Source organism: Carica papaya, chromosome 1 (genome assembly GCF_054855325.1).
Source record: "Carica papaya isolate Zhongbai chromosome 1, ASM5485532v1, whole genome shotgun sequence".
NCBI lineage: Eukaryota > Viridiplantae > Streptophyta > Magnoliopsida > Brassicales > Caricaceae > Carica > Carica papaya.
In genome coordinates, this window is record NC_142309.1 from 22,616,104 (window position 1) to 22,631,970 (window position 15,867).

Here is a 15,867-nt window from a genome sequence, read left to right on the forward strand (position 1 = left end):
TCCCCCTGCCGGTAGGTTCGGTTTTTTTATTTTTCTAGCCAACCAAGGCTTCCTAATATGTTTTTTTTACAGGAATACATGTAAAGCTGATTAAAATTGGGCAGGTCAAGGCGAATCGCTGCCCTAGGCGACGGAGCCGGCATCACCATGCCGGAACCCTAAAATTTTTCGAAATGAGTTTTTAACATCGATTTTAGATTTTTGGATATTTTTGGGTACATAACGAGTATTTTGATTTCTACAGAGAAAATTCAGAAAACTCGAGACCCGTCAGAAGGCGTAGTGGGTAGCACAGCGCATTGAAATACCGATCTGGCTAAGGATCTCTCACCCTATTTCATGTTACAGTAAATGGAGATTTAATAAATCAGTAATTTTGTGTTTTGTAAAAATTAAAAATATCCTAACAATAATTACAGGTCACTAGTGGAGGCGAAAAACTTATCAGTATATGATTGCCCTAAACTCGTCTATATATCTATTTATTTTTTTATACTGCCTAAATTGTTTATTGTTCTGTCGTATGATTTAAATTATTATATTTAATTGCTTTTTCATTATTGATTGTCTGATTGTGATTTTTATCTGATTGATTGATTTAGAATAAACACCCTAATTACGTTTCTTAGTTGTTAATGTATAAAAATGTATTATTTACTTAAATGTCGTTTGATTGATTTATGAATATAAAATGAGATGTTAGTAGGCGATTGATGATTTCTTGTTGATGGGATGTATATATGAAAGGCTTACTGAGTACCCTACGAAATGGTGGACAGACCCAGTACATAGAGAAAATCTTACCGTGGACAATACCTCAGTCGAACAGGGCTGAGAAGTCCCATACCAGAAAGGTTGGGATATATGGTTCACCGTTATAACGGACGAGCTATTAAGGCGATGGCGTATTTGGTGCCTATTACCGAACGGAGTATGGGGACGATCGGGTAAATTAAAAATTTAGATATTGGGTTCACAAGTAGGGGGATATCCTTATGGACCCCTAGAAGTCCTAGTAAACAGGTAAAAATGAAGAATGACTGACTTTACTCACTTGTACATTAAATTATAAATGTTATATGGGTATTTGTCTTATAGGTTAGTTTTGAAAAACTCGTAAAAGGTACGTATGAAAATAACGTTTTGATATTAAATGAATTAACTTATATTAAGGGCTCTATTAGTTGTTTTGTGATTTTTACTAATTTTTATTTTTCGTATCAATGATTAGCGTGATATTCTTACTAAAATAGTGTAGTTCGTTTTTCTATTAATCATTTCATATCAAGAGGACCAAAATCCATATCTCGATCAGCAATAAGGTTGTGAGTAGTTTACCTCCCAGACTCCTTCAAAAATTTGTGGAAGTTAACCCCTAGGACATTTATCTATTTGTTTTAAATCACTTATTTGTTTCTTTTTACGAGTTGCCGTAATATGGACATTCTCGTAGCCATATTGAGCATTCTAATTTGCTGTATAAAGAATGAAAACCCTAATATTATTATTTGCTTCCGCATTTAAAAATACAAATTCATTTTCTTTAAGTTCAGAGTCATTACATCAATAATATTTTAATTAAAAATAGGTAAATTCAAATTTATGGTCATTTATATATAGATTTTATGTAATATATTTAATAACAACAACAATTAATTATTATAATTAATAAAAAATTAGTTTACATAATATTTTATTTAATTTTGCAAAAAAATCTTGTATACAGATTTATTATCAAATAAAAATAATGATCTGGTATACGTATTGTTGATTTTTATTTAAATTAGTTTCAACCTCATTTTTCAATCAAGTTTGCTCCTATATTTTTTAAAAAAATTTAATTTAATTTGTTTTTTTAATACCAACTAACACTATTAACTTATTATGTCAATGTCATATTTATTGGCATGTGACATATTTTTTATTAGTACGAATATTAATTAAATATCACGTTACAGAAAAATAAATAAAAAAATACATGATGCCACCTTCTCCTTCTTTATTTTTCTTTTCCCATGCTCACCTTCCCCCCTCCCATATGCATATAGACAATTTTATTTTGTTGGTCGTGTTAAATAAAGGTGTAACCATAATCTATTTATCGCGGTAACTAAGAGGGTTAACGTAATGGATGTCAACACTGTATGTGATGTAGAAAGCGGTTGTATTAGCCTTGTAAGTGATCGCCATTGGGACCTGTTCACACACCTCGCACATCTAAACACCTTCGTGGCATGATGTTCGTACACAACTCACATTTGATACGGAATTCTCCCATTAATGAATGCGACACTCGCTATCTGAATCAATGGCTCTTCATCACTATAAGTCTCAGAATTCTCCCGTAACAAATGCGACACTCGACCATCTGAATTAATGGTTCTTCATCAGTAGACTCTTTGTTTCCTTTATTTTTATTTGCATGTGCATGTACTGACACATGATCGAGTGCGGGTGTTGCCAAACTTGACGTCCCTATAATTTTTGCGGAGGCCTTATTAGCCTCCATGAGTCAGTCTTTTGATTGTCGTATTGCATTCACTCAAAACTTTGTTTTAATCTACCATAAACAGAGCTGACAAATGAGGGAGAGAGAAAGAGGAATTAGAGATTGGGGACAGGGTCAGTTGTGATTAAATTATTTTTCTTACATATAAATCAATTTGAACCAGTTTAAATGCATATTTTTATTTACCACGACATATGTCATGTTATATATGACGTGATATTCAATTAATATTCAGGCTAATAAGGTGTTACGAGTTAATAGATATGATAAATAATATCATAAATTAATAGTATTAACTTATATTAAGAAAATATACTAAATCGATAATTTTTTAAAAGTATAAAGATTAATTTAACTAAAAAATAGGATAACAATACTTTTATTTGCTATAATATATGTCATATTACAACTGGTGTGACTTTCAACTAATATCTATACTAATAAGATGTTACGTGTCAATAAATATGATAAGTGATATCATAAGTTAATAATGTTAACTTATGTTAAGAAAAATAACTAATTTGATAATTTTTTTAAAATATGAAGATTAATCTAACAAATAAATTTGATAAATACTAATTTGAACAAAAATAAACAGTAGATGATTAAATCATTTAATACATATAATGTATATAATATTTTAATTATTGTATTTTATAATTAATATTATTTTAATTTATATAATACAAAACCATATAAAAAATTAATAACAACAAAAATATAGGTATTAATACAAATTCTTCATATTTAACACACGTCATTTTTTTATTTAAATACTAAATTAGTGTATGTACTATTTTTTAAATTGGTCTTTATACTAATTTTTTTAATACTTTTTTTGACTCATATATTTTTTTAAAAATATATGTATTAAGAAATTTATCAAGTGTAAGCAAAATAAACGTGAATGTAAAGGCCCAAAAGTTAATGAAAAATGATATACTGAATTAGTGAAATAATAATAGCAGAAGCAATCATGAGGCTAAGGTTTACATTATTTGCACAGTAAACTAAGATGCTCAATAGGATTATGAGAATGTTCATTTAGCGAACTAAAAATAACAAAAATAAAGAAAACATAACTAAAGTCCTATAGGGTTAACCTCAACTGGACAATTTTGGTGGAATGCGGGAGACAAATTTTTACTCGCAACTTTCTTGCTGTTCAGGATGTGGATCTTGATATTTCTTATATTAAATGGTTAAATAAGAGGGATGAGCTACACTAACCCAATAAAAATGTCAACACTTAACATTGATACGAAATTTAAATATTGGTAGAAATAATTAAAACAACTAATTGAACCATTTTATTTCTTAAATACATTCATTTAATACAAAATGTGACTTTTATACGTACCATTTTTAAGTTTCCAAAATCAACTCATGAAGACAGTAACCATGATAACAATTTATTACACATTCAAAGAAACAATAACAGTGAACTTACATTTTCACCTGTTTACTAGTACTTTTGAGGATCCATAGGGATTCTCCCTATGCGTGGACCCAATATTCAATCTATCAATTAACCCGCCGTCTCCATACCTCATCCGGTAATGAAGGCTAAATATATCACCATTTCGATACCCCGTCCGGTATAAGTGTGAACCAATACCTCCAAACTCCTTCCGGTATAGGATTTTTCAGCCCCATTCGATTGAGATAATATCTATAGTAGAATTTTTCTTATGTACCAGGTTCGTATACCTTTTTTCAGGACACCCGATAAGCCTTTTATACATATCTCCATATTAATAACTAGTCACCAATTACATATAACCGTTTCATATTTATAGATCAGTAATACAACATGGAAATAGACAATACAAACAATCAAGAAAACACGATTAGGACATTTACTTCGAATCAGTCAGTAGGTGAGAATGACAACCAAACAATCAATAAACGAAAAAATGATTAAAATCAATAAACAATAATAATTTAGGTAGTATAAGAATAAATAAACAACATACCTATGGTGATTATACACTGACCGATTCTAACTCTACTGGTGACCTGTAATTAAATTAGGGATCTCTAATTTTTACAAAATACACCGTTATTAATTATTATTAAACTTTAATTTACCATAACAAGAGAAAAGGGTGAGAGATTCTTACTCCATATTGGTGTTTGAAACACTGTCTCTTTTACTGCACTTCTTGGCGATTCTCGGATTTTCTGAATTTTTTCTGCAGAAATAAAAAACATGTGTCACGTATTCTAAAATACCCCAAAAGGCCAAAAATAAGCATTTTAAATTTTTCCAGCCAATTTAGGTTCCGGCACAGCAGAGACATCGTGCTTTGGTACTAGCTCCACCGCCCACAGCGACGTCTCCTCTTGGCGTAGCCATTTTCAACTAGTTTTGGTTGGTTTTGCACGAAAATCTATAGAAAAGGGGTTAGGCGGCTTTGTTGGCCGAGAAAAAGGAAAACCCAAGGTGTTAGAAGCGGAGGAGCCTTCAGTGCGGTGGCTTCGCCGTTCTTCTCTCGCAGTCGGGGGTTCCCTTCAGTTGACCTGCACCAGAAAAGGGTTAGGAGCACAATGGTGGAAAAATTGACAGGAATGAAAAATGGGAAACGGCTCATCGGAGCAATTTTTGGGTTGTGGCCGCGGTAGCTCGACCGAGCTCTGCTCTCCATTTCCGGCTTCCCTATTAGCTTTTAGGCTCCGATATGGATGTGAGGAGGTTCGAAATCGAATTTCGAACAAAAAGGGAAGAAAGTTTTACCTTTCCAGCGTTGGGGGTGGCTCTAGTGCTGCGGCGACAATGATGGGTCTCTTTCTGGCCGCCCTTCTTCTTCTTTTTCAACAAGGGCAGGTGCGATTAAGGTTAGGTTTCCTTAGGATGCGATGCTTATATACATTCTCTACATCGATCTAGACCATTCGTGTAGGGACACGTGGCCCACTCACCACCGTTGGATCGCTTCTATTTGAGAAATTCACTTGAACTACACGATCTAATCAAATATAGCCGTTCGATTGCGTATGAAGAGAAAACGGATCTGGACCTTCCGTGCACGTGGAAGGGGATCTGGGCCGTTAGATCTGCTAGCACGTGTATCGTCTGCGTGGCTTCCCTTGTGGGCACATGTCCATGTGTCTACCATGCAGTGCACAACGACCGATCGTGCTGTTGACGTGACGGTCTACGTAGCCAAAGTTTTATTATTTTTACTTTTATCCTAATTTTTCAAATTTTTTTTAAATAGGTCATCATTTAGTTCTACTTGGCATGATTTGTAAAAATATTTTTAAATGCATCCAAAACACAAATTTTTTTTAATTTTTTAAAAATAATATTAAATTATTTTATTTTATTATTGTTATTAAATTATTCCAGATTTAATTTTTAGGTCCGGGTATTACAGTAAAAATTTTCAAATAAAAAATAATTATTTATCTATCTGGTTATTACATGGCAAATCTATTAATTATTAGTAGTATTTTATATATTTTTTTAAAATATATCTACTAAAAAATAAAAAAAAATTAGCATTGAAATCAATTCAACTATATATATATCTTATATATAAATTTTATTATTTTTAAAATTATCAATTTATTTTAAATTAATAATTTTTAAATAAATAAATTAAGAGGTAAACAAAATGCCAGCAAGGCGATGACTGTATTTAGTCCGACTCTAGCCACCAGTAGTTTTGCTCCAAACATCCCAACACACCACCATCTCCCTACAATATCATCATCATTACATGGCGCACCACCCATCAGCACCAGGAGCAGGAGTGGTTGTTCTTATTCTCCACAACACTCTCTGCTTAAAATGCGCACCCTCTCCATAAAACCTTCTTCATCTTCTCTACCTTTCACATGCAATTTCCACCTTTCTCCTCCTCCTTGTTCCTTTCTCTACAGCTTTAGGCCCAGCAAGCGTTTTCATTTCTTCAAACCATGCTCCTCTCTCAGGCAAACTAAGAAACAGCAATCGTTTCAGAAGAGTCCGAGCAGCGCTCCGCAGAGCCTCAGGTGGTTCTTGAACCCTAAGAGCGATGATGATGATAAGATCAAGGTCGATGGCGATGGTGAGAGCGGAGGGGGATTGGAAGGGGACACTGCCGTTAAGGGTACACTTTTGGCTGGAGTTTTGCTAGTCGGTGTTGTGGGGGGTTTTGGTACTGTGGGGTATATCTACAAGGAACAGATAAATGCCTTCTTGAGTCAGTTCTCCACGTTTATTGATGGTAATTATCCTGCAATTTGAGGCGATTTCTTGTTTTTTTCCTTGAAATTTGTGTATCTGTTTTGGAATTTGGTGATTATTCTTGGTGAGGATTGATGACCTATTTTCGTTCCTTTTATTTTATGAAAGTTGAGTATAGTCATAGAAATGTCTGCAATGATTTGGGTTATTAATTATTTTTTAGAGGAAAAAGAAAATTTGTATTAACAAGCACCATGGGGGTGCAACCCAAATACAGAGAAAATCAAAATGTCAATAAGGTCCCCCCAGATCCTCAGCTGAATCAAGAGGATGATCTTAATAAAAAAGCAAAGAGTCTGGAACCAAAATTTGTCCCCTTACCCTCAGAAAGTCCTTTTATTTATTTCCTTCCAGATATCAAAGGGATAAGAGATAAGATGTTTCTATTATGCATATTATCTTTGATGCCTCTCCAAGCCTAGATCTCGTCCTACATAGAATCAGCCATCATCCTACTAACTCCCAACAAGCTATAAGCAACTACCTGTAGCCGAAAAGAAATAGGATACCACAGAAGCAAATGATTAAGTGACTCAGCCGCCCTCTTATAAATATAACACCCATCACCAGTATTTTCCGTCTTTTTATGAGGTTGTCTCGAGTGAGAATAATATCCTTTGGTGCTTCCAAGCAAGAAAAGCTACGGGGGCATTAATTTCCAGATTCTGCTTCTAGTGAAAATTCTATTTGATTATAGCAATGTTAGCCATATGGAACTGAAGGATTCACTGAAAATTTGCCTTGCAATCTCAATTTTTATACCTGTACATTCAAAGACTCATGTGGACTAATATAATGGAAAGTTTTGAAGGAAACTGACATTTTGTTGAATAGAAAAGTACGAAAATAATTTCAAGAGTACAAAGAGGGTGTAAAACCATATATAAAGTGTTTACAGATCCACCAGGATGTCAATTAGATCCCCCAAATCCATGCTGGTGTAAAGAGAGTGACCTCTTAACAAAAAACTTAAGGTCTGTAACCATAAATCTTTAAATCTATCAATTCTAGATTACGTCTCTTCAAAAGCTCTTCTATCTCTCTCTCTTTCCAAATAATCCAAGAGGCTCCAAGGGAATAACCTTGGTTCTTATCACCTTTGATAACACTCTAAGCCCGTAACTCCTCCCTGACTGAACCGACTATCATTCCATCCATTCCAAGAAACGATAGGCCAAAAACCAAATCCGATGAGCATATGGGCACCATGAAAGAATGTGGTTGCAGTATTTTGCAGTAATCTTCCACAGGTGACACTCATTCACTAAATTTTTTCCCCTCTTAATTAACTTATTCATAGTAATTTCATTCACAGATTCCCAAGTGAAGAAGGCCACTCTAAGAGTTGCTGTAACCTTCCAAATCAGGTTACGTGGGGAGTCATCATGATTTCTTATCCCCCTGCTCAAATGTCAATAAAATGGTTTCACTGAGTCCCTGATGCATTCAACTTCTACGCATTGGTTGATCTTTATGATTTTGGGACACTTTTATCCCTGTGAGGCATCTCAACAACCTCAAGTTCTCATGACACTCCTAGTCATTTAGATTTTTAACCAGCAGACACTCCTAGTCATTTAGATTTTTAACCAGCACAACCGACCACTCCACGCTCTCCCTGGAGTCTATCAAGGATTCTTTGATGGTGGCTTCCTCGAAGCAAGTTAAAGCAAAAATATTAGGAAATTAATGAATCAAAGCCCCACCCTCTAGCCCCTCATCTCTAGAAGCTCACTTTGGCACCTTACTCTCCATTTAGCTCACTCTTGAAAGTCCCCTTTCCTCATGAGAACCCTAGGGAAGTGTGCAAACCAACCTCATTCTTATCATACTAGCAATTGACACTTTTTTTTTCTTAAATGCCTCCCTCATTCAAAATCTCCATAACCACTTCACTTGAAGCGTTTTATTAAAATCCACCAACGATCTCAAGCTCAAACCTCCATTATGGAGCGGTTTTTTCACCTTATCCCATGCCACAAGATGATACTTTTTCCTCTCATCTGAGATCGCCCCATAAAATTTACATTGGATCCTCTCCAATCTCTTGGCTTCATTAGAAGGAATAGTAGCCAGAGATATAAAATATGTGGCAATATTGGGTAAGGTGCTTTTGATAAAGATCGGTCTGTCCCATTTTTGCCGTAAACTTCTTTCTGACTAGTTAATCGAGATTCAAAATGGTTGGTTACTGGTCCTCACATCGGAACCTCCCTGAACTTGGACCCCTCAAGGGAGGACCCAAGTACTTGATTGGTAGATTCACGTCTCCACACCCCAAAGTTATGGCCAGTTGCCTTGGTTCGCGACTTAGTGCAATTTGCGCTAACTCTAATTTTGACAAGTTAATTTTGAGACCCGAAACAACTTAAAAACAAAGTAACACGCATCTGATTAATGTTACGCTCTGTCATCTGGTTCTCAAATGAACAAAGAGTTGTCAGCAGAAAAGAGATGTGGAAGTATCCACCCTTTCCACTCCCTCCTCAATTATAAGATCTCGATCCTTTTGTCGACGGATGCTCCTATTACACTCATAGTTTCTGAAGAATAAGAACCAACTATGTAGCATCTACATCGAGAATTCAAGTATCGTATATGTCATTAGTACGATCCTTTATAGGAACAACCTGTAATCGGCCCAGCAGCCAAGCATGCAGGTGAGTCCTGCCTCCTTCTGTACTTCATCTTCTTCATTCATCTGCATCATCTTTCTTCAATCATCTTCATCTTTGGCTTTGCATATTTCAAGGCTGTCAACAAAACACTATTGAATTGCCTCCATATCTTGCTAATGCCGTGAACATTATTATTTGCTCTGCTACCCTTCTGACCAACCATCTCCATGGATGTACCTACAAATCTCCTATCGATTCTTTGCCATCCACCGTCTTGTTTGCCCTTACAAACTTCATCATTTTTTCCTCTTGTTTTACCACTATCAATGACTCAGAAAACTGATTCATCCGGGTCGTTACTTCTTTTACCTCACTTGTGAGTCTCCATGACAAATCCATTCCTTGAAGACCCTGAAACTCAAATTCTCTCATTTACAGGTTTTGTGCTCTTCGATTTCTCCCCATTGTTCCAGTATGTAGCAGACTTGCGCTCAACATCAACTTGTAGACTTTTGGGGTTCAAGCTGTTGGTGTTTTGACCATTTTGACCTTCGGCTTCATCTAACTAGGATTGGGCAAGGTTTATCTTAAACCTGCATGGTGCGAAAAGAACAAATTTTTTAAAAGCCTGTCCTTGGTTCAGGGCTATTTCGGGGCAAAGCATTCTTTACTTGGGTTTTGGTAAAACCAGCTCGAACCTGCCCTATTGTCATCCTTATCCACAAAGTGTGGTTTCTGCAAATCATGCCTGATAGAAGCTGATCTTTTCTCCTAATAAAATTCACTAAAAAATTCTTAGTAGCCAAACCACCTTAATTTCTGCAAAATAATAATGGAATTGAAACCTTTACAATGCTTGTTGATACTAATACCATTGGCATTGCCTCCCGCGAGCACAATGTTGTACATTTTTGCTTAGTGACTAAGAATTTATGAGGAGGAGACACCATCATGAGAGAAGACCCCAACACCAGACATAGGACTAATTGAGAAGCAGGAAAGAGGATGTTTTCTCCAAGAGAGAGAGAGAGAGAGAGAGAGAGAGAGAGAGAGAGAGAGAGAGAGAGAGGTGGGAACTTTAATTTGGTTGGTCTTGTTGATTGGTATGAGAGTTTGGTGTGTGCAAGTTAATTACGAATCTCTTGTAAATTTGGGTTTTGTATGTGGTGTTAGGTATTTCTTTGAATCTTTGAATTTTATGCCATTAATGATCTGTTCAAAGATTTTGTTGGAATTTTTATTTCACTATGATTGATTTGTAAATTCTAATTGAATTCTCTTTTCTTGATTGAAGTTTCAGAACGTGGTAGAATCCAGTTCTTAACTCAGATTCGATCATTTTGTTATTTCAATGAACAGGTTATGGCCCAGCAGGATATGCTTTATTCGTGGCAGTTTATGCAGGATTGGAGGCATACACTTGATCCCTTCTTTGTGTTTAGTGCATAATTTTCCCCCCACCCCATACATGTTTAGATGCTTAATTTGGATTTAATTAGGTTTTCAAACTGGTTTATCTATGTACCAGAAGAAAATTATAAATGTTTCTAGTGTGACTTTTAGAACATATTGTTAGTTTTCTTTTGGAGTTACATTGGATAAACTGACCTTGGGTAATTTGGTTCTCAAGATTCTTGCAATTCCAGCCATTCCGTTGACAATGTCAGCTGGTCTTCTTTTTGGGTCTGTCATTGGAACCATCATAGTTTCTATTAGTGGAACAGTAAGTCTTTTTTCTTTTGTTTTCTTTTCTTTTGAACTTTGGAAAGATGTTCACTTTTGTTAAACTTGATTTCCAATAATTTTTGTACCTTTCTTAGGTTGCTGCAAGTGTTGCCTTTCTAATCGCCAGATATTTTGCTCGAGAGCGGATTCTTAAATTAGTGGAAGGAAATAAAAAATTCCTTGCAATTGATAAGGCAATTGGTGAAAATGGCTTCAGGGTTGTTACCTTACTAAGATTGAGTCCTTTGCTTCCTTTCTCTTTGGGAAATTATCTGTATGGCTTGACATCTGTGAAGTTTGTACCATATGTATTGGGAAGGTCCGTCTTTTCACACAAAGGATTCTTATTTTATTCTTGGCTAATGCTTGCTACTGTCTATAATAGGTTTTAGATTAATTGCTTTAGTTCCCTTGGCTCTCCGCTCTTTTGCTTAATCTAATATTCAACTTATAGGTGATTTCATTGTTATGCTTGAAGTGCAGAGACATGATTGCATTTGCCATTATAGTTACTTGCATATGAGAAGGTTAGATTGCGTATATGTATGATGTGTTAACAAAAGAGCACAGGAGAAATGTACTGCATGGTTATTGTTTCTGCAACAGTAGATTTGCTTATCTCATTTCTCTCTCTTTTGTCAAGGTTTACAGTTTTAGATACTCAATATAGTTGGAATAAAAAATTTGGCTATAAACTTTTTTGAGGAAATGTCTATCCATCTAGGTTGGAAGTTATGAGAGAAGTTATCATTTTTTTCTACCTGAACTCTTCATGTCTTTGAAAATAAAAAATGGATCCCTACTTAAAAATGTATTGTTACTGTCACTGGTTAGAAATTTCCTAGTAATACAACCTTTTCATTATTGCTGGAACTTCAGTGAGCTCTTATCATTCAGGGGAACTCCCAGTTGTTCATAAAAAGTTAGTTATCTGTTAGTTATGTCATAAAAAGTTAGCTCTCTGTTAGTTATGTTGTGTACATGTAACTCAATTGTACGGAATTGGTCTTGAAAAGATATCTACAGGTTAAGTTCCATCCCTTTCTTAAGAATAACATATAAACTTGAAAATTAAGTGCAAAAGTTGCTCAAAATCTGAGCACTCTCTGATTCAGATTCAACTGTTACCTTTACTGTAGTTGGTTGGGGATGCTTCCAGGAACATGGGCTTATGTTAGTGCTGGGGCATTTGGACGGGCAATCATTGTGAGTTTTGCTTTCTTCCTACTGCTTTTAATGCTATATATGGTAGATTGAGTTTACTTTTTCATTGCATTGGTAATAGAGTTGTGGTCTTACTAGCATGACTCCAAGAAAAGTGCTTCAAGGTAGAACTACATCAAAAAATAACGCCTCTTATTGCCCCGTTTCATGAGATGCCCAGTTTCATGAGACCATAGTTTAGTAATGGTAGGTTTTAACCATTAACCAAGAATTGTAATTTTGAAATGTATCAATTTGTTATTTAATGCCGACGGAAGAGATGTGAGATACAGAAATGTAAGATATAATCAGATTATTTAGTACCGTGAGAAAGCTTAGAAAACACCATAAATCTTCTTTCAACATCCTCCAATATTTCTCCAAGAAATCCATAGACGCTGCGTCCAATCCTAGGGTTTATCCCTTTTGCGACTCAGATAATGCATTCAACCCTAGGAATTTATTCCTTCTGCAACTCATGAAGCTTTTAAGAATCTCCTCTTCACAAGAAGGCATTTGCAGAGACACCATCTGTCGCTCATCAAGAGAATCAAGTTCACACCATCTAGGTTCAATCTTCAATTGCATTTCTACTAAAGATCCTCAAAAGAAGATTTCATGGTGTTTTCTAAGTTTTTCTTAGAGAGGATCCTTTGGGCCCAATTCCACCTTCTTGGTCTTTATCCCCAAATAGCTCATTCTTAACGTTGGCTAAAGCCTTTTACTATCTCCCTCATGTCTCCATTATTCTCAACTAGCTGTCCACCAACCTCCATCTTCTACATATAGTTAAATTGTCTGCTATAGAAGAGCTCGATATTCTTGTTGTGCTCCTTAATCAAAATCCAGATCTGTCTCCATCAGAAGTAAATTAGCAATAAATTAGAAAGCTCAATCTATCCCTTCTTTCTTTTGTGTCAGTAAACTCCAGCTTACACCATAGCTTTAACTTTGGATTTGACATGTTGAAGCCTCATGGCAATCTTGAAACTAGTACGCTCTTCCACTTGAACTTCATCTCACCACCCCTTGCATAGTCAGAAAGACCGAAGTATCTGAAGCCATTTGTTCTCTCAGGCTAAATGGACAGAGCTTACGTCTAATTTTACTGTGCTCAAAACACAAATGAAAGTGTTCAAGGTAGTAGTGTGTGGCAACAATTTTTGTACCAACTCAGGAATGTGAAAATCAAAAGAAGAAGAAATCAGAAAACAGTCGAATCTAGAAACTGCACCATGATAAGAAAGCAGTATGATAAGCCATCTTATTGAATGCAGGGACCGCCATTGCAAAAGTATGGTCCTCCTAAAGCTAGTCAACTTGGGGATATGCCTTATCAAGGACCTGTTCCATCAAGTCAATCATATGGCCCAAATGTCTCTTTTCCTCCTCTTACAACCAACCCTTCCAACCAGCCTCTAATCCTTGACTCTGAAAATCATTTTGTTTAGGGACAATGATGAAAAGACAATAAGCCCACATTGGACTCCTTCAGACTGCAAAAGGTTTCTTTTTAAACAAAAAAAAAAGAATATAATCATATTAGACAAACCAAGCAGGTACCACCCGTATAGAAAACAAATGAATAAATTGATCAAAAGTTAATTGTAAATCAAAGAATTGCAATGCTATATGATAGGAAAGCACTCCAGTGAACTTTCAGGGAATAAGTTATAGCTCATTGTCATGGGGTTTTTATAGTCAGACTTGGAATCGGATTATCTGATTTATATTTTCTTATTTACATTTCAGCAAGAAGAATCTGAGGTTGGTGTACTTGGAGGAAATGGTCAGCTATTGACCCTTGGGTTGGGTCTGTTGTTCACAGCATTAGCTGCAGCGTATGTGACACGGCTTGCGAAGGTAATGCCAAATTGGTCGAGCATTGAGATCTATTTGTTGTTGTTTCATTTGCAAGGTTTGTATCACATTCTGCTGAATTATGTTGTGTTATCCATAGCACTCTCATTCCAGGGGTGTTGTTAGGTCCCTAAAGTGGATGTATTTGTGGATTTGTTGTGGAAGAGGGTAAGGGCTTAAGAGAGAATCCTTAAATCTCTTAACAATAAGGGCTCGTCTAGGCTGGGAAAAAAAGAATCCTTCTATTTCTGAGTTTAGAAAAGAAGCTCAACACTTTTCAACACTAAAGCTGCCTAGCTTTATTCAGTTCAACATTTGAATTTATACAAGAAAAAAGCTGAAGTAGATAATCTCCTTTGCTGGAAGAAACTGACACCCAGATCCAACGCTAAGAAACAAAAAATTTTAAAGTAGCAAATTAGCTCCTACATCTGTAAGAAAAACAAAATCTGTTTAGTGAATGAATTGGAATTATCTAGCCTAATCCTTCAATCTTCTTTCCTCTTCTTCCCATGTGTAAACAGTTTTTATACCAGTCAACAGTGTGGGGATATTTGCTGTGAGTATATACAATCTGTTGCTGTGGTAGACAGTCCATGACACGTGAAATGAATATTTACTTGACCATCTGTCCGTGTTCTTCTAGAAACCATAAGCAACCACATTTTAACTTTGAGCTTTATTTGTCTATGTTTCATTTTCAAGTTTCAAATCAAATTCAAAGTTTGGAGCGAATTATGTTCTGTTATTATGGCACTGCCATTATAGGGCATTATCAATTTACTTGAAAGAATGCAGGAAATTTTATAAGGTTATCTAGTCTTCACAGCAGTAAGTGGGAAAGAAATAGATGAAATAGAAATGAACACCAAGGGAGACTAATATTTCCTTTTGAGGACCAAAAGACTTTAAAACTCCTCTCACCTACCGTACCTCTCTGTCAAACGAAACCTCACTGTTATTAAAATTGGATGGACCAGTTAAACTTGTAACTTATTGACTTTAATGGATGGGTTACTGCCGTCATGTTTTAATGTATATATACGTATTTCCTTTCTTGGAGATTTCTTGTACCTGTGTTGCTAAGTTGGTGGGTTATAATGCAGGATGCTGTGAAGGATATTGAGTAGATACTAAGCACTTATAACTGTAAATGGAAGGGGAAAGGTTTCGGGCAACATGTTCTAGACTGCAAAGTGGATAGCAATATAATTTAAATTGCAAAGTCTACGGATGCCTAATGTGTGGGTAATTTGGAATGTGTATAATTCAACACTCCCAGAAATGGGAAAATTTTGATGTATTCTTTTGTTATGCAAGGGAGGTGCCACATAATTGTTAGTTAATTCTAACTGAACAGTTCTAATCTTTACTCAATGCCTCCTATTAGATGGCAAAATGGTTTATATAGAGTTTAGATCTGTCTGACTTTTTGCCTTCTGAGATTGATTTAATTTTCAGCAAATAATTTGTTTTGTTGAAGGTAATATGACAGTTAAAAATGATATTTAAAAATTTTAGAACTATGAGCTATCATCAATGATGTCATATTTTTTCTTCCAATTTTAATGTTAAAGTCTTCCTAGGGGGCACCATGCAGCTCTTTAAAAGTTATGAGACTCATTAAAAGAAAATCACTACAAACTGACTCAATTAAACATTTTAAGGTAGAATCCATGTTTTAGTAAATTGTTTTCCTTCAACTTCTAAAATAAACA

At 35.3% G+C, this 15,867-nt stretch overlaps 1 protein-coding gene across 2 annotated transcripts; it reads left to right on the forward strand.

Annotated features, from left to right (window-relative positions):
- Positions 1 to 6,187: 6,187 nt before the first annotated feature.
- On the forward strand, positions 6,188 to 15,495 carry LOC110818751 (SNARE associated Golgi protein family). 2 transcript variants are annotated; one of them, XM_088221528.1, is made up of 7 exons: positions 6,188 to 6,723; positions 10,721 to 10,773; positions 10,992 to 11,084; positions 11,182 to 11,405; positions 12,226 to 12,292; positions 14,042 to 14,207; positions 15,256 to 15,495. In XM_088221528.1, exons 1-7 carry the CDS (start codon positions 6,306 to 6,308, stop codon positions 15,273 to 15,275), a joined length of 1,041 nt encoding a protein of 346 aa, XP_088077654.1. In that variant the 5' UTR covers positions 6,188 to 6,305; the 3' UTR covers positions 15,276 to 15,495. The 2 variants fall into 2 exon arrangements, with proteins under 2 accessions (XP_088077654.1, XP_088077655.1); XM_088221529.1 differs by having other exon boundaries at positions 6,191 to 6,723; positions 14,042 to 14,152.
- Positions 15,496 to 15,867: the final 372 nt, after the last annotated feature.